The following is a 17,564-nucleotide window of genomic DNA, read 5'->3' as shown; positions in this document are numbered from 1 at the left end:
TTGTGTAGTAAACTAATAATGGGATAATCATTGTTCTGGATTGCAGTGCACCAAAGCTTGTGAAACTTCAATAGTAAGATAAAGCAGAATTCAATTTCTACCATTGCTATAAATAGTTGCAATATGCAAATACTGAATACACTACAGCAAATTACCTAGATTTCTTTAATAGCTCCTCTGAACTGATTTCCCTGAAGGACTAGAACAGTAATGTCATTTGAAACACTCACAGACTGGTGTGGACATGTATTTTATTGCTGTTAGCTTAAAATCACAAATAATACCACCCAAGTCTCAATACTGCAAGGAAAGCAGCAGATCTAGGGCATATCTTCAGGTCAACAGGAGAAATTTAACATTGTGAGTTGTGCCCACATTCTGAAAATAAGATGTGTTTGAATTTATTACATTTGCTTCCAAGTAGCCAAATTTAATTGCACATAATCATGTCTTCATTTTTCCTTGATACTATTTGAACAAATGTATTTAATCCTGTTTCCAATGACACAACCATTTTTATAATCTTAGAAATGCTTTTAGTTTCCATCTTGCTTATGGACTAGAGAATTTGAGTGTTATTGTTAAAGCTTGCAAGAAAATCACTCCTAATCTTTAGTCTCTTTTGCTCTCAAATTAGTTTCTGATTTTTAAATTACAGCCTGACTAGGGCTCCTGAAAGAGAAGTAAAAGTTGCTTTAAAAATGCAAGTGTTTTAGTTTTACAAGAGCATTAAGAATATATTACATTTTTGTTTGCCAAATGCTCTATATTTTAAAGTTTTTAAAAATCTAATTTATCTAATCTTACAATCACAGGCCCATGAAGGAAGGAATAATAACAATGAGCAATTCAAGCTTTCATGTTAAGATGATATTAGCTCATTTCAATTTTCAATGCAGGCTTTACAAAATTGCATGAAGTTTGACCATTGTAAACTAACTTACAGAATACAAATTAATACTTTCAACTTTTTCATATTTTTCAAAATAAACTTTATTCATAAATATATACAAAAAACAACATACTATCTTTACATTTGTTCAGTTTATTAATTCATAGTGTTATTGTTCTAAACATGAGCAGTGTGAGCACTTCCTGTGCAGAGCACCACTGGCACCCACATGGCCCCCTTTGGGCAATACAAAACACAGGACCTAGCCCTTTAATCTAGCGGCAAATGGACCTTAGACTGTATTTCTTCCCCACAAAGCCTTTGCATTGGCTGAACCAACCTTCAGTGCATCCCTCAGCCGGTACTTCAGCTTGGATTGTACCTTTCAGCAGTGTTCTCTTACAGACACCTCATTGTCCAACTATAGGACAAGGTTGCTTGTGCTTGATTAGGTGCAAATTGAATGAGCCATGACCAACAGGCTATTTAAGACCATTTGTCATTAGACCGGCACTTTTATTTGTCGAGTAGTTGACAAGAAAAGTTGATAACTGGTTAAAGGATTGTGAAATAAGCATGAATGGAGAAAAAAAACAAAGGACTGCAGATGCTGGAATCCAGATGAAAAACAACAAAATGCTGGAGGAACTCAGCAGGCCAGGCAGCATCTGCGGAGAAAAGCAGGTGGTCAACATTTTGGTTCAGGACTGAAGATAGGAAAAGGGGAAGCCCAATATATTAGGGGGGGGGGGGGAAACAGAGCAGTGATAGGTGGACAAAAGAGGGGAGGCGGGGTGGGCACAGGGTGGTGATAGATGCAGGTAAGAGATAGTGATAGGCAGGTGTGGGGGAGGAGGGGAGAGCAGATCCACTGGGGGATGGGTCAAAGGTATGGAGGTAAACATGAGGGGGAGGGGAGGAAAAAAGGCAAAGAGAAAAAAGAGAGAGAGGCTAGGAAAGGAAAGAAAAACAAAGAAGAGGCACGGTGGGGGGTTGGTTTTGGTTTACTTAAAGTGGGAGAATTCAATGTTCGTGCCATTAGGCTGCAAGGTCCCAAAATGGAAAATGAGGTGCTGTTCCTCCAGTTTGCATTTGGACTACACCTGGCAGTGGAGAAGGCCAAAGACTGACATATCAGTGATAGTGTGGGAGGGGGAGTTGAAGTAACTGGCAACAGGGAGATACAATTCACGGTTATGGATGGAGCACAGGTGTTCCATGAAACAGTCACCTAGTCTGCGTTTGGTCTACACCTGGCAGTGGAGGAGGCCAAAGACTGACATATCAGTGATAGTGTGGGAGGGGGAGTTGAAGTAACTGGCAACAGGGAGATACAATTCACGGTTATGGATGGAGCACAGGTGTTCCATGAAACAGTCACCTAGTCTGCGTTTGGTCTCGCCAATGTAGAGGAGGCCACACTTGGAGCACCAGCTGCGGTAGATGGTATTAAGGGAGGTGCAGGTAAATGTCTGTCTCACCTGAAAGGACCGTTTGGTCCCTGGATGGAGGTGATGGAGGTGGTGTAGGGCCAGGTGTTACACCTGAGGGGTGGGCGCAGTGGGAATTCCCCGGGTTGGGAGCGGAATGGGTGGGGAGGGAGGAGTAAACTGGGGAGTCACGGAGAGAGTAGTCCCTGCGAAAGGCAGAAAGGGTGGGAGGGGACTATATGCTTGGTGGAGGGGTCCTGTTGAAGATGGCGGAAGTGGTGGAGAATGATGTGTTAGATATGTAGGCTGGTGGGATGAAATGTGAGGACAAGGGGGACCCTATCCCTGTTGGGTCTGGGAGGTGGTGGGGGTGAGAGCAGATATGCAGGAAATGGCAGAGATGCGGGTGCAAGCTCTCTCAACCACAGTAGGGGGAAGCCACAGTTAGTAAAGAAGTTGGACATCTCAGATGTCCTGGAGTGGAAAGCCTCATCATGGGAGCAGATGCGGCAGAGGCAGAGTAATTGAGAGGATGGGATAGCATCCTTGCAAGAGACAGGATGAGAGGAGCTGTAATCGAGGTAGTGTGGGCATCAGTGGGTTTGTAGATGATGTCAGTGGATAAAGAATCTCCTGAGATAGAGATGGAGAGATCGAGAAAGGAGAGCGAGATATCAGAGATAGTCCAAGTGAATTAGAGAGCTGGATGAAAATTAGTGGCGAAATTTATGAAACTGTTGAGTTCCACACGGGTGCAAGAGGTGGCATCAACACAGTCATCGATATAGCAGAGAAAGAGTTGAGGAATGTGGCTGGAGTAGGCTTGGAACAGAGACTGTTCAACGTAGCCAACAAAAAGGCAGGCATAGCTGGAGCCCATGCAACGCATAGCTACACCTTTGGTCTGTAGAAAGTGAGAGGAATCAAAAGAGGTTGTTTAGAGCGAGGACAAGTTTAGCCAGGCGGAAGAGAGTGTTAGTGGAAGGGGACTGGTTCTATCTCTGGTCAAGCAAGAAGCAGAGGGTGGTGAGGCCATCATGATGGGGAATGGAGGTATGTAGGGATTGGATGTCCATCATAAAGATGAGGTTGTGTGTGCCAAAGAACTTGAAGTTATGCAAGAGTTGGAGAGCATGTGAGGTGTCACGGACTTAGGTGGGAAGGGATTGGACCAGGGGGACAAAATAGTGTCCAGGCATGAGGATATGAGCTCAGTGGGGCAAGAGCATGCGGAGACAATAGGTCTGCTGGGACAGTCCTTCTTGTGGATTTTGGGGAGAAGAAAGAAATGGGCAGCCCAAGGTTGCAGGACTATCATGTTGGTAGCTGCAGGGAGGAGATCTCCCAAGGTGATGAGGTCTGTGATGGTGCGGGAGATAATGTCCTGGTGGGATCATCCTCGGTGGGATCAGGATTCAGGAGTAGGTAGGAGGAAGTGTCTGAGAGTTGGCGTCTGGCCTCTGCAAGGTAGAGGTCAGTACGCCAGACTACCACAGCACCACCTTTGTCAGCTGGTTTGATGACTAAGTCAGCGTTGGTGCAGAGGGAGTGGAGAGCAGAGCATTCAGAAAGGGTGAGGTTGGAGTGAGTGAGGGGAGGAGAAGAGTCAAGACGGCTGATGTCGCGCCGACAGTTGGCTATGAATAGGTCCAGGGAAGGTAACAGGCCCGGTGGGAGAAGAGGTCCAGGTGGAAGAAGAGGGCTGGGAACAGGTCATCAGAAGGGGGAGAGGACTCCTTACCGAAGAAGAAGGCATGGAGGCAGAGGCAGTGGAAAAAGAGCTCAGCGTCATGACGGCATGAGTGGATATTGAAAAACAAATGTAATTTAGAAAGTGAATTTGATGCCAAATCAATACACAAGGGATAAAAATATTGGGTTAGTAAAAGGGAAAAAGAAAAGTTTAAACTACAAACTTAAAACTTCCATTTAAAACATCATCTAGAATTAGTAACTGCAGGAAAAAGCCCAAATGCATTAGTTCACTTTCCACAGAAGTTGATCCTCAATAGTTAATGTAATTAAAAGGGTACTTGAACTTGAAATGGCAAGACAGCTTTCTGCGACATTCATATCCATCATTCAAATACAGCATATTCACATCATTTGATGCATATATCTCACTGTTTTCTCAAATCTAAGCATGTAGTGGTGCAATTTAGACTACTTTTATGTATTTTCATTTAACTGCATAAAATTGACCTTCACCTGTGATTGCTCAGCATTTGTAACAATTAACATCATTAACCTTGCTATAATTTTGACAACAAATTCTGATACTATATATCTAATATCTTTTGGGCCAAATGTTTGAACAGCGGTGATGTATATTTAATAAAATGATGTATTTATTTTCCTGATTTTGCGTTTTTAACATTGGAAGTATTGTTGAAGAGGAGGATTAAACATTAGAATATTTAAACAGAGATTAACTGCTCTGGACTGTCTGAGAATCGCCTGTTTGCTGCTCTTAACAATAATATTGTGTTAAATTCACACTAATTCACACTAATACAGAACTTTTCACTTGTTAAAAGCAAAAATTTTTACGTATTATTTAAAAATTTCTATGGCTAGTTTTAGCTACGTTCACTGACAGAACAAAGAGATTCCATATATTACTTAAGATGAATTGTTATTCATCTTTCTATGTTGTGATTTTGTTTTAAGCATTTAACTTTAAGTTAAACATTTAACATACAACGACAATTGTTGCATTGTTTTCAGTTTCTTTAAAAGGAAGAGTCCCTTTAAGGATAATTAATGCAACGTCTCAAACAGGTGCCTCAAACTCTCAATTTAAAGGGAAAATGTTGTTTTCAACGAATATTTTTATCTGTTCAAATGCAAAGCCATTTGACCGTGTTTTAAATATTTCTGTTTAGTAGGTTGGGATTAATTGCGTTTGTGTACTGTGCCGTGTAGAAAGTTGGGGAAAATTTCACCCACTTTTCTCCCAAGAGATCTATCCCTGGAACAGCAATTTGCTCCTAGTTGAAACTTTCCAAGGTTGGCTCTGACTAGTTTGTTTATCGCTGCGGTGAATGTTCTGCACTCATTCCAAACTTTAGCTTTTTAACGTTTTTAAACGAATTTGACAACTTTCGGCTGTTTTTATAGATTAAATCCCGAAGTTTAGCTACCTTCTGAAGTCCCGTTAATTCTTGAGTGTTTATAGAAAAAAGTGAAATCTTATTCTTTTAACACATCCGTAGGCAATTGGAGTATTAACTCACGTCCCAGACCCATTCGGTGTTAAATGATTCAGCTTTATTGGTAACCGTGTCAATAATGATTTTGTTCTAAGTTTATGCTTTGCATAAGACTCACTTTTACGACAAATATGTTTCAGTCTGGACTTAACCGCGTACAAAACTTGTGTGATATGGAAGCTGCCCTGGATGGTACTGTGGACCGATTTGTACCAGTTTAAGAGTAACTTTTATTTCCTTGAATATTACAGAAATCATGACTTCTCTGTCTGAATTTTCCACTTTCAATGAATCACAGACTCGAGGGCAGCCATCGTGCGATCGAGTGGACGAAGCTTCTACCCAAAGATGTTTTGAGGTTGGTCCATGGTGGATTTAGTCCAGGATACTAGCTCCCTTGAACTGCTCCTGGTTAGTGTTCTCCCTACTGAGTTAGCCTTCTGCTTATTCTGAACAGGACTGTAATCGGGTTAAACCATTAGCGACCGAGGATCAACGGCTTAAAGTGTATTTGAGAGTGAGACCGTTTTTAAAAGAGGAATTGGCAAATAACGAATCCCAGGTTAGCAAATACAATAGATATGCTAAGTGATTCATTTCATAAAGTGTTGTCGTGTTACTTTTTAAAAATCTGAATAGAAGCTCAAAATTAAGACCTTTTTAATATAATTCAACATTGTCTAAATTCACCCTTTTTATGCATACTACTATTTTTCAGCAGTAATAAATTAATCTATCTTTGGGATTGAAAGCAGTTCAATAGAAAAGAATTTGGGTAGGACTTTTTTTGAGAAGAGATGCATTTCAGTACAGTTGCTCCACATCCTGGTACTTGCTTCTGATCAGGATATTGGGTTTGAGGTTGACTCTGAGATCAGAACACAAACCAATGAAGGATGAAGTGCCCTATTGCAGCAATGGCCCTGACATTCCTGCCATTGTATTCATCATTGACCATTATGGTAAGAAGAAGCTTGTTTTTGGGAGTCCATCATTGTCCATGTGTTCCCAGATTGGCCAGTTCTTGGTGGCAAGCTAGGATGGAAGGGTCTAGCATGACGTATTATCATCAGGTTGAGGGTGCGGGCTGGAGGAGGGTGTGGGACGAATCCTGCCCACAAAACTACTTATTAAAAAAACATTGATAGCTCCTAAATGTGGTGTTTAATTCATCAGTTTTTAAAACATCAGAATTTTGAATATCTCTGAATTTTGGAAACATTTAAAAAATTAATTACTAATTCTTTAACTATAATTACTTAAACTTTCTAAAAACAGATCTGTGCCCTTAAGGCTTCCATGAGAATCATGGGTATTTTTCTGTGTCAGTCAGCAGCTTAAAATTAATGCTGGGATCCTCTAATATGAGAGGCCTAATGCCTTTCTTAATGCTGTCCTGAGTGCTCTGGTTTGGCCAGCATGGATATGAAGTGGCTAACATTTTTTTTCTTCCAGTTTGCCCCACTCCTGACTTAATTTTGCACCTACAGTAGGTCTGTGTGCAGTCTGTGTGTTCTGAAGGCCATGATAGGGGCAATGGATGATGTCTATTTGGACTTCAGCAAGGCCTTCAACAAGGACATGCATGGTAGGCTGGTCTGGAAGGTTAGGTCCCATGGAATCCAGGGAGAGCTAGTTAGGTGGATTCAAAATTGGCTCAGAGGTAGGAATCAGTGGGTGGTGGTTGAAGGTTGTTTCCCAGAATGGAGGCTGGTGACCAGTGGTGTGCCACAGGGGTTGGTGCTGGGACCCTTGTTATTTATATAAATGATTTAGATCGAATGCACAAGGCTTGATCAGTAAGTTTGTGGATGAAATGAAATTAGGAGATATTGATAGTGAAGAAGGTTATCGCAGGTTACAGGGGGATCTTGATCAGTTAGGGAAGTGGGCTGAGGAGTGGCAAATCGATTTCAATACAGATAAGTGTGAGGTGACACATTTTGGGAAGTCAAACCAGTGTAGGACTTGTCTTATGAATGGTAGGGCGCCAGGGAGTGTAATGGAACAGAGGGACCTAGGAGTACAAGTGCAGAGTTCGTTGAAAGTGGCATCACAGGTAGACAGGGTGGTGAAAAAGGCATTTAGCATGCTGGCCTTCATCAGTCAGGGCATTGAGTATAGGAGTTGGTACATTATGTTGCAGTTATACAAGTTGTTGGTGAGGCCACACTTGGAGTACTGTGTACGGTTTTGGTCACCCTGTTACAGGAAGGATATGGTTAAACTGGAAGGAGTGCCGAAAAGATTTAAGAGGATGTTGCCAGGACTAGAGGGCCTGAGTTATAGGGAGAGGTTGGCCAGGCTAGGTCTTTATTCCTTGGAACGTAGGAGAATGAGGGGCAACCTTATAGAAATGTTTAAAATTATGAGAAGCCTACATGGGGTGGATGGTAACCATCTTTTCCCCAGGGTAGGGGAATCCAAAACTAGGGGGCATAGATTTAGGGTGAGAGGGGAAAGATTTAAGAGACCTGAGGGGCAACTTTTTCACACAGACGGTAGTGAGTATATGGACCAAGCTGCCAGAAGAAGTGGTTAAGGCAGGTACAATAATATCATTCAAGAAGTGCTTGGATAGGTACATGGAGGGGCAGGGCTTAGAGGCATATGGGCCAAACACAGGAAATTGGGTCTAGCTGAGTGGGCACCGTGGTCAGCATGGACTGGTTGGGCTGAAGGGCCTGTATCCTTGCTGTATTGCTCTGACTCTATTTGCTAGTTAGAAATGAGCTGTCCATTAATAAGAGCAAAATACTGTTTTAAAACAAAACTTTTCTTCAATTGATCCAAGAGAAACTCAGTGCATAGGAGATGACTTTTGTTTTTGTAGTCCAAATAAAATTGTAACTTCTTTCAACATTCAGAAACCATTCCTAGAAGTTGCAGTTAACTGCATTATCTCTGGTACAAAGCATTCCAATCAATAATACAGAAAAATGCATTGTCCCAAATGTGAAAAGGCAGAGATGAAGCGAAAACCAAGAGTTTATTTAAAAACATAAAATTGCAGACATTTGTAATAAAAGTTTGGGAAACCAAGACTGCTTGTATTTGAAAAGAACTGATATAAAATTATGATGGTCATAGATGGGGTAGATAGTTAGTCTTTTTCTCCAGGGTGGAAATGTCAAATACTAGAAGGTATAGCTTTAAGATGATAGCGGGAAAATTTAAAGGAGATTCGAGGCAAGTTTTTTTTTACACAGTGATACGTGTCAGGGAAGTCATGAAAGCAGGTACGATAACATTGTTTAAGCAATGTTTAGACAAGCACATGAATGTGCAGGGAATGGAGGGATACAGACCATGTGCAGGCAGAAAGGATTAGTTAAATTTGGCTTCATGGGCTAGAGGGCCTGTTCCTGTGCTGTACAGTTCTGTTTTGTAGAAAGACTCTACTGGTGCCCTGGTTTCCTCCCACAAGACGTATGGGTTAGGAAGTTGCGGGCATGCTATGTTGGCACTGGAAGCGTGGCGACATTTGCAGACTGCCCCCAGAACACCCTACGCAAACGATGCATTTCACTGTGTGTTTCGATGTACATGTGACTAATAAAGATATCTTATCTAATTCTAAAATTTAATCTTGTAGTGCAGGTTTTAACTTTTGTCTCAGTAAATATTTTTGAGGAATGTGTTGTGTAAAATTGATTTGCTAATCAAAATGTCTTGGTGATCAGCTGTGCTGATTGCTTTTGTCTGTAAAGAAATATAAAATAAAGGTTCACTGCTTATTCTTACCTTTTGGTTTGTTGTACATTTTGACCCTCAATATTTTAGAACTTTAATTTGGGGTCCAGGAGATTCTCAATCCACTGGATGCGAGCCAGCTGTACTGTTGCACAGAGATTATGTATGATATCTCTTTAATATTGATACTTTTTATAGGCTTGGCATGAACTTTGTTAATTTTTTCAACCTTGAATGTGTGGCTTAGGACTGTGTGATAATAAAAGATTCAGAAACTGTTGTGTTGGCAGCACCTAAGCATTCTAACACACTGAAAAATAGTGAAAGAGGAATTGGACAAGCTGTACACAAGTTTACATTTTCTCAGGTGAGTAATCATTTGGTAATATCTTTAGTAATCCTGCTTCTGAAAATTGCTCCTAAGTACTTCGAGCTGCATTTGCTGGAGATGTATTCTGTTTCCCATTCTGGAAAGTGATTTAACTTACTAAATTTGCTTTGACTTTAGAGCTCCGTTGCTCATCTTTTCCATTGCCACAGTTCTGAAGATACTTTTCTAAATTGTTTTCGTTGCTCAAAGCCAATTTATTTTGTTTATTCTAGAAAATAAACCTTTGAAATGTACCTTGAGCTCACAGGAAAAGGAATACCATTGTCTATCAACATTAGTCTAATATTTTACTGAATTTATTGCCCCTGCACAGCAGCAGCAGTTGAGAGTCAATGACATTGGTGGGTCTCGAGTTGCATACACACAATATCAGAAAGAATGGTAGAATTCCTTCCTTGAAAGACATTAGAGAACCAAATAGCTTTTTATGTTAATCACTTGCATGGTACTGTTATTGGGATGAACCACCTTTTGAAAAGAAAATGTAAAATCCTTGTTATGATTGTGCCTGTTTATTTTTGTATTGCTTTGTTCAAATCAGAAATGGCTGAATAAAATGCATTAAAGTGTTATTTTATAATTAATTTTATTTGCAAATATGATTTTTCTCAGATGAAATTGGAAATAAAATTGCTAACATCCATCCTGGTATAGAATTTGCAGTAACAGACACTTTGGCCCAAAAGTCTTTTGTAGTGTATTTTGTTTAGCTCCACACTGGCATTCTTTCAACTTAATTTGCCTGATCCCGTTGGTGTACACTTTATCATCCCTGGAGCAGTGAACATTTTCTTTCAAGTAGAAGTGGTGTTCTTGCACTACCCTTTTCAAACCTTTCATCATTTTAAAGATCCCCCAATTTGGTCGTGGCACTTTGCCCTTTTCTTGCAGTAGAGGACTACAATCTATTCAACCTTTCCAGGTAGTTCTGAATCTATTCCTCTGCATATGCCATGGGCAATATTTCTTAATTTTTATCACCTTTTGTTAGATATTTGGACAGGATACCAGTCAGACAGAATTCTTCAATGGGACGGTAGAAGATCTCGTTAAACAATATCTCCAAGGGCAAAATGGTTTGGTGTTTACTTATGGAGTTACCAATGCTGGGAAGACCTACACTATTCAAGGTATGGACTTGGGAGAATACAGGAAAAAAAGTACATGGTACCAAACAAAAATGGTAACTGATTATTAAGATAATCTTCAGATTATTCACTTGCATATAACACTGAAGACATGCTGTTGAGCAAGTTGCATGTTTCGCCAAGTTGTTCTGGTACAGTTACAACATTATGTACCTGACAACGCGGAAAGGTTGCCCAGGTACATCATGTTAACAAAAAGCAGGCCAAATCCAATCTGTCATTTTACTGCTCCATTGGTTTACTCATAATCACCCACAAAATGATAGAAGGTGTCATTGATGGTACTGTCAAGCAGCACTTGCATTCCAATGACCTGATCAAAGATGTCTAGTTTTGTTTTTGCCAGAAGCAATTAGTTCCAGACTTCAATGAAGTTTTGATCCAAACAATGGACTAAGAAGTATATTCCAGAGGTGAGATGAGTGATTACTCGTAACATCAAAGCAGCATTTGGTTGACTGTGGTGGGTCAAGCCACTCTGGTAAAACTGAGGAAAATAGGCATCAAATAGAAAATGTTCCAATGGTTGGAGTCATTACTTGCACAAAGGAAGACAGTTGCAGATGGTCAATCATCCCAGCCCCAGGACATCCTTGGAGGAGTGTCCCAGGACCAGTCATTTTCAGTTGATTCACTAATGGCTCTCCTTCTATCATAAGGTCAGAAGTGTGAAGGTTCCTTTTTTTTCTGCTGGTGGTTACATAATGTTCAATCCCATTTGGAACTCTTCAAATAAAGCAATCCATGATTGCAATACAGCCAGATATAGACATACATTGGTAAGTGACATTTGCATTACAAAAGTGCCAAATCATGGACATTTCCAACAAGAGAGTAAGAAAAATGTGCTTGGAATGGTGGAGAGGCACCAGTCAAGTGGCTTGCTTTGTCCTACATTGAGCAAGTTGTACTCATTGAGGTAAGTGTAGAGTATTCCATCATGCCACTGATTTGTGCCGTGTAGATGGTAGAGAGCCTTTGTGGTTTCAAGGGGTCTAAATCCTGGAACTTGCAACACAACAGTATAGTCAGAGTATCATCACCAGAAGGACTGCATTGTTTCAAGAAGGTGAAAAGCAAATTATGTTTGTTTTACTTTGTTCCTAATTATTGTCAACTTTTTAAGCTAATTATTTGAATTTTGAAAATTAATCACTTTTAAATGTCAAATGAATGCACTTAAGTGTTAAAGATACTTATAATTTGATTTTCATAGTTTAACTTTTTACAGCTGGAGAAACTCCATTCTCCATATGGATTTATTATTTCCCCAGAAATGTGCTGTACAGTAAGGCAAGATGGAGCTTCTAACCAAATATGTGAACAATGCTGATCTACCAGCTGTGGCTGATTATAGCATTGTGGCGGTCTCCATGGATGGTTCCACCATGGACATCTTCTATCCAAATTACTCTACTATTATAAAGAATTATTTGCTGACTTATTGCCCTGCAGCAAAGTGACTGTGCACGTTTCTTATTGATGGCGGGTACATCAGACACGGCTATTAGTTGAGTGTTGTATCAGAAGTCGTATCATGTGGTGTACACAGTTCCTAATAGTGTGCACGCTCACTATTGTACACTCCTCTTCCTAATGTGACAAACCCACAACAATAACTATCTATGTATTAAGTTGATGTATTAAGTTGTTTGTAGAGAGTTCATGGAAGAATAATGTAAAATTTATTTACAAAACTATAAACTTACCCACTCTCAACTACAATGGGAGCCCAACTTAACAAATCTGCAGCATATGGTTCATTGCAAATAAACCTAGTCAGTGACTTCTCCAACAAAGCTGGCACGTGACAAACTTTGCATCTTGTACTAGATTATTGTTGTTTATACATAACCATGAATATAGTACGCTTTTAAATGTTTTCTCCTTCAAAGTGCTTCATGTTTGTCTCTTCATACCTGCATCTATTCTGCATGCTCCATGAAGTCAGACGCAGTGTCTAAAATAGTTTTGTTTGAATTTTGCTTCGTGCATAGGGTGTCAATCAAATTAGGCTGTGCCTGATTTTAAAAAGGTTTGAAAGTTGTACCTTTTTTTTTGCCATTGTCTTTCAACTTGACAGTATGTTTGCCCTCCGGTTCTCTGCTTGTAGGAAGCTGGCTCTCCCTGCATTTGCTCACTAAGGCAGGCAAGTTACCCAAAAAAAAAGTTCTTGAGTGCACCTGAATAATAACCAACTAACTAAACCCTGTTTGAATGGTCAGTTTGTATATTTTGGTAACTGACTTTATTTCTTTACCTAACATTCATAATTAAAACTAAATATGCTGTTACTGTTTTAACAATGAGATGCAGATTCACCCAAAGTAAAATGTAATGCTATTTCCTAAACTGATTACAATTACTAGTTTTCCCATTTATTTCATATCATTTATATGGGTTGCAGGAAAATAAGACATGTTGATTTTTGTGAAAACTCTAATATTGAAATCCTGAACTTTTCTAAAGCTAATAAAACTTCAATGTCTGTATTCAGATTCATTCCAATTTCTAATTCAAGATTTTTAGTGTTGATGTTATGACTTTAACTTTTTTACCTATCTAAAAATATTGCATCCTTTCAGATAATTGCACTCTTGATTAACCATAGGTACTAGTAAAGATGGTGGTATCTTACCAAGATCATTGGACATGCTCTTTGATCACATAAAAGGCAGACAATATCAAAGCATGGATTTAAAGCCATATGTCAGTGATGAAGTGTTAAAACTGGATAGTAATCAAACCCAGCAAGAAGAAGCTATGAAGTTCGCAATTTTTTCTTCACCGAGACAGGTGATGTTTCACAAAAATGTTTCTAAAATCACATTTTGGTAGTAATAATGTTCATAAAATTTATTTTCCAATTCTGAACCTTGTATCCTGCAGATGTGTGTGTGTGTGGTTAATGCATTTACATTTCACATAGAAAATGCCACAAGTTGTCTAATTGTTTTTTTTTTCTCCCCCTCTTGATATGACCTGTTTTACTTTAAAAGCTTTGGGATTGATATAGATTCTGTTTTTCTATTGTCAGTGAAATTAAAGTTTAGTCAAAAACTTCAGACAATTTTTAATACTACTTAAGATATTTTACCTGTCTATTTTACTAAATAAAGACTTTAAAATCACTAAGAAAAGAGCATAATCGAAACTATTGGATTGCCTAGTGAAACAATAGAACAGAATGGATGCTTTTACAAAGTCACACCCTCATATAAGGTTCTGTATTGCACGTACAGACATTTTTAAAAAAACAATTTTGTTGGGTTAAATTTTCACCCTTAAATATTTACATGATAACTATTCTGAGTCAAGGCTGATAAATAATAAGTTTTGTACTCAAATATTCCGAAAGTGATGTCTGTCCAGATCAATTGATACTTCCAATATAGTATGGTCCTATGATATAATTGTACAAGTTTTAGTTGTTTTTAATATTTTCACATTTTAAACTGGGTTAGTTATGGTTTGGATCCAAATTACTGTATTGTTTCTAAACCAGAGCATAAATTCTAAACATCATCTCTTTCCTTCCAGGAGATGGAATGCCAGCCTTTCAGGACAACATCCAACAAGAGTGTCCAGAAAGATTTGGCACAGGCAAGCTCCATCACTCAGGCAGACTGCGTTCCTTTTAATCAGCTAGGTATCTTCTTTCTTTCAAGGAGTTTGTACAAATGGATAGATATGAAGGATGGTTTTTGTTTTCAGAATCAACAAACCAATTTTTTTGTTGGCTGCAAACCTTCAAGGATTACAAACTTTGTGGGTGAAACTATTAGATTAGTAAACTTTTAGAATTGAAATGGTTGGGATAAATGAGTGCTGGGATTAGCTATTTAATGATTTATTTCAACATTTGGGAGGCTCACTACTGTCAGCTTACAGATCCACACCACTCCCAAATCGTCAGTCCTGACCACAAGCCTGCTTGTCCTTCCTATTTCTTCCCAAGGCAAAACAGTGGCTATGATTTGTTTTGCAAATTACGATTGATGCTAATCAACAAAGGCATTTGACAAGTACTACATCATTATTTAAGATGATGACTTTTTTAAACAAAAAATGGGGTGATGCCAGTGTAGAATTTATAAGAATTGAATAGATTTTTCTGTTCTAATGCCTCTTTTACAGCAGTGGAAAATTTCCAAATCCATACAATAGTGCTGCTTAAAGATCCACCCCTTTTGCCATCCATAGGACTTTGTAACTAAACTGCTGTCAACTTTTAAATTGGAACAGGTGTAGGTGCTGACTGAAATCTGAAAATTTCTCACCTTTTGTATATTTCACACTCTCCTTAATGGGCAAGCAACTTCAAATGTATTGGAAACTCTTTATTTTCTTTTTCTCAAGTTGATTAATAATACAAACATCGGGAATACTGCAAAGTTATCTGAATGCATTGAAGTCCTATACAACATATGATGTTTGTTTCTACTAGTTAATGTGTTTTTAAAAAATTAGGTTTGAGTGAATTGGGAATGCCTCTAATTCCATCACCCCCTGACTCCCATAACTCCATTACCATGTCCTAAGAAAGACCGACCATACGTTATTCCAGTCTAGATTGTATCTGTAGTTCTGATGTTAACTTTTGAATCCATGATAGTTATTCCTATACACTGTTACATTAGTGTTAGAAATCTAATTTTCTGTTTTTTTTACCTTTTTGCTTAAGAATGCTTGAAAGTTCAAATTTTCTGTTTTTTTTCCTTTTTGCTTAAGAATGCTTGAAAGTTCAAATAATTTAATTTCTACTTACACTGTCACAGAAAAGCATTCTGAAGTCATTACAGCAGCATCTGACATGAGCCTCACTGATCAAAAACAGCGAAGATATTCAGTATGGGTTTCCTTTTGTGAGATCTACAATGAATATGTGTATGATCTATTGGATCCAATACCAACTTTAAGAAGCCAGAAACGTCAAAATTTGCGCATCTGTGAAGATCAAAAAGGAAATAGTTATGTTAAAGGTGCAGCCTAATCTTCATTATCTGTGATGTACATTAAAAGAATTTATAAACTTAAATCTTTGGCTTTTATTTTTCATAAATATAGAAGGAATCTTCCTCTGACGCCTGGTGGGTGAACTCCATCCTAGATTGTATACAAAAAATATTTACATGGCATTTTTTTGGGTCCCTCTTGCAAAATCCTGTGCAATCTACAACTGATTTTAAGTGATTTGTAGTGTGTTCATAACTATAAAGTTGCAGCAATGACTTTTCACACAGCAAACTCCATTGTGTTAATGACCAGATAATTAGCCAGGAAGGTCCAAAGTTTGCATCCCTATTTATTATTTGGGGAAAACAATGCAGATACTTTTCCCTCTGGTCTTGCCAAAAAAACATCAAGATGAATTATCTGTTTACAATGACATTGGCTGAGGGGTAGATGTTAATTAGGACTCTGCAAAAACTACTTTCACTATGCCAACTAATTGACTTTTAATTAGGCAGGCAGAAGGGGCCCTATACTTAGCATTACAGACATATGAGAATCTTGTCAGACTCTCAACTTGAAGAATTATACTCTACCACAATCTTTTTTCAGGAGAGGAGGAAGATTAGGAATGTTAAATGATTTTTTTTTCGTTGTTGCTTTTATTCACTGGTCTGCTTTCCATTTGGAGAATGACAGACATATGAGAATCTTGTCAGACTCTCAACTTGAAGAATTATACTCTACCACAATCCTTTTTCAGGAGAGGAGGAAGATTAGGAATGTTAAATGATTTTTTTTTCGTTGTTGCTTTTATTCACTGGTCTGCTTTCCATTTGGAGAATGACAATGTGTGAAGGTCTAATCTTTTAAAAATGGTTAATGATAATTGTGCAATATTAATAATTCTGGGTAAGATGTGTTCTTGAATTGTTTTGAATATTTCAGATCTAAAATGGATCAACATTACTAGCTCGGATGAAGCTTTTAAAGCCTTAAAGATAGGAAATAAAAATCGAAGCTCGGCTTCCACCAAAATGAACCACCGGTCCAGCCGAAGGTACACTCATGATTCTGTTACTCAATTACATTGAAGAAGTTTGTTGGTCAACAGTTTTTTTTTACACAAAATATCTTTGATTTCCTAAAATAACTTCAATATTAAAGTGTTGAACCTTGAGTGTGTTTCAATTTTGTGTATGAAGTAACTGATTCGCTTAAAAACATCTTTTTTTTTGCAGTCACAGCATATTCTCTATTCGACTGATGGAAGTAATTGTTGGGGATAAGTCTCGTGTCATCAGGACATCTGAGTGAGTTATCAGTTTGGAGAACTAAACAGCAACATTAATCATTCTGTTTCATATCAGCTGTCATCGTACCATGTAAAGCTGAAACAAATCTATAGTTTTAAATTTGTGTGTTGTTTTATGCCTCCATATCAGCAAGTTTTGTTTCATGAAAAGCTTCCACTTTGTTCCTCGATAAAGGTGACAAATGTAGATAATTTTGAACCTCGTTGCAAGTATGCCTTCAGTAAATCATACCTGTTCCACTCCCAGAAAAGGTCTATTTTTTAAAAAAAAATTAATAAAAATTTTATTTACAGCGTGGTAACGGGCCCTTCCGACCCAATGAGTCCACGCTGCCCATTTTAAAGCCAAATTAACCTACCCGTACGTCTTTGCAATGTGGGAGGAAACCAGAGCACCCGGAGGAAACCCACACAGACACAGGAGAATGTACAAACTCCTTACAGACAGCGGGAATCGAACACTGATCGCTGGCGCTGTAATAGTGTCATGCTAACCGTTACGCTACCGTGCCACGTACCGTACCATGATT

At 38.6% G+C, this 17,564-nt stretch overlaps 1 protein-coding gene across 3 annotated transcripts in view; it reads left to right on the top strand.

Annotated features, from left to right (window-relative positions):
* The first annotated feature begins 5,090 nt into the window (after positions 1-5,090).
* The window catches only part of zgc:56231 (uncharacterized protein LOC406257 homolog), a 34,501-nt gene continuing 22,027 nt past the window's right edge, over positions 5,091-17,564 (top strand). Inside the window, exons 1-10 of one of the 3 annotated variants that reach the window (XM_052023436.1) lie at positions 5,091-5,103; positions 5,786-5,892; positions 5,992-6,096; positions 9,475-9,594; positions 10,610-10,748; positions 13,378-13,562; positions 14,307-14,415; positions 15,545-15,748; positions 16,668-16,779; positions 16,961-17,032. In XM_052023436.1, coding sequence (XP_051879396.1) covers positions 5,791-5,892; positions 5,992-6,096; positions 9,475-9,594; positions 10,610-10,748; positions 13,378-13,562; positions 14,307-14,415; positions 15,545-15,748; positions 16,668-16,779; positions 16,961-17,032 — 1,148 coding nt within the window. In that variant the 5' untranslated portion in view covers positions 5,091-5,103; positions 5,786-5,790. Of the gene's footprint in view, positions 5,104-5,148; positions 5,332-5,785; positions 5,893-5,970; positions 6,097-9,474; positions 9,595-10,609; positions 10,749-13,377; positions 13,563-14,306; positions 14,416-15,544; positions 15,749-16,667; positions 16,780-16,960; positions 17,033-17,564 lie in introns of those variants that run through there. The other 2 variants (XM_052023435.1, XM_052023434.1) reach the window with 2 other exon arrangements.

This window comes from Pristis pectinata, chromosome 9 (genome assembly GCF_009764475.1).
Source record: "Pristis pectinata isolate sPriPec2 chromosome 9, sPriPec2.1.pri, whole genome shotgun sequence".
Lineage (NCBI taxonomy): Eukaryota > Metazoa > Chordata > Chondrichthyes > Rhinopristiformes > Pristidae > Pristis > Pristis pectinata.
This window is presented reverse-complemented; position numbering and strand designations above follow the sequence as displayed.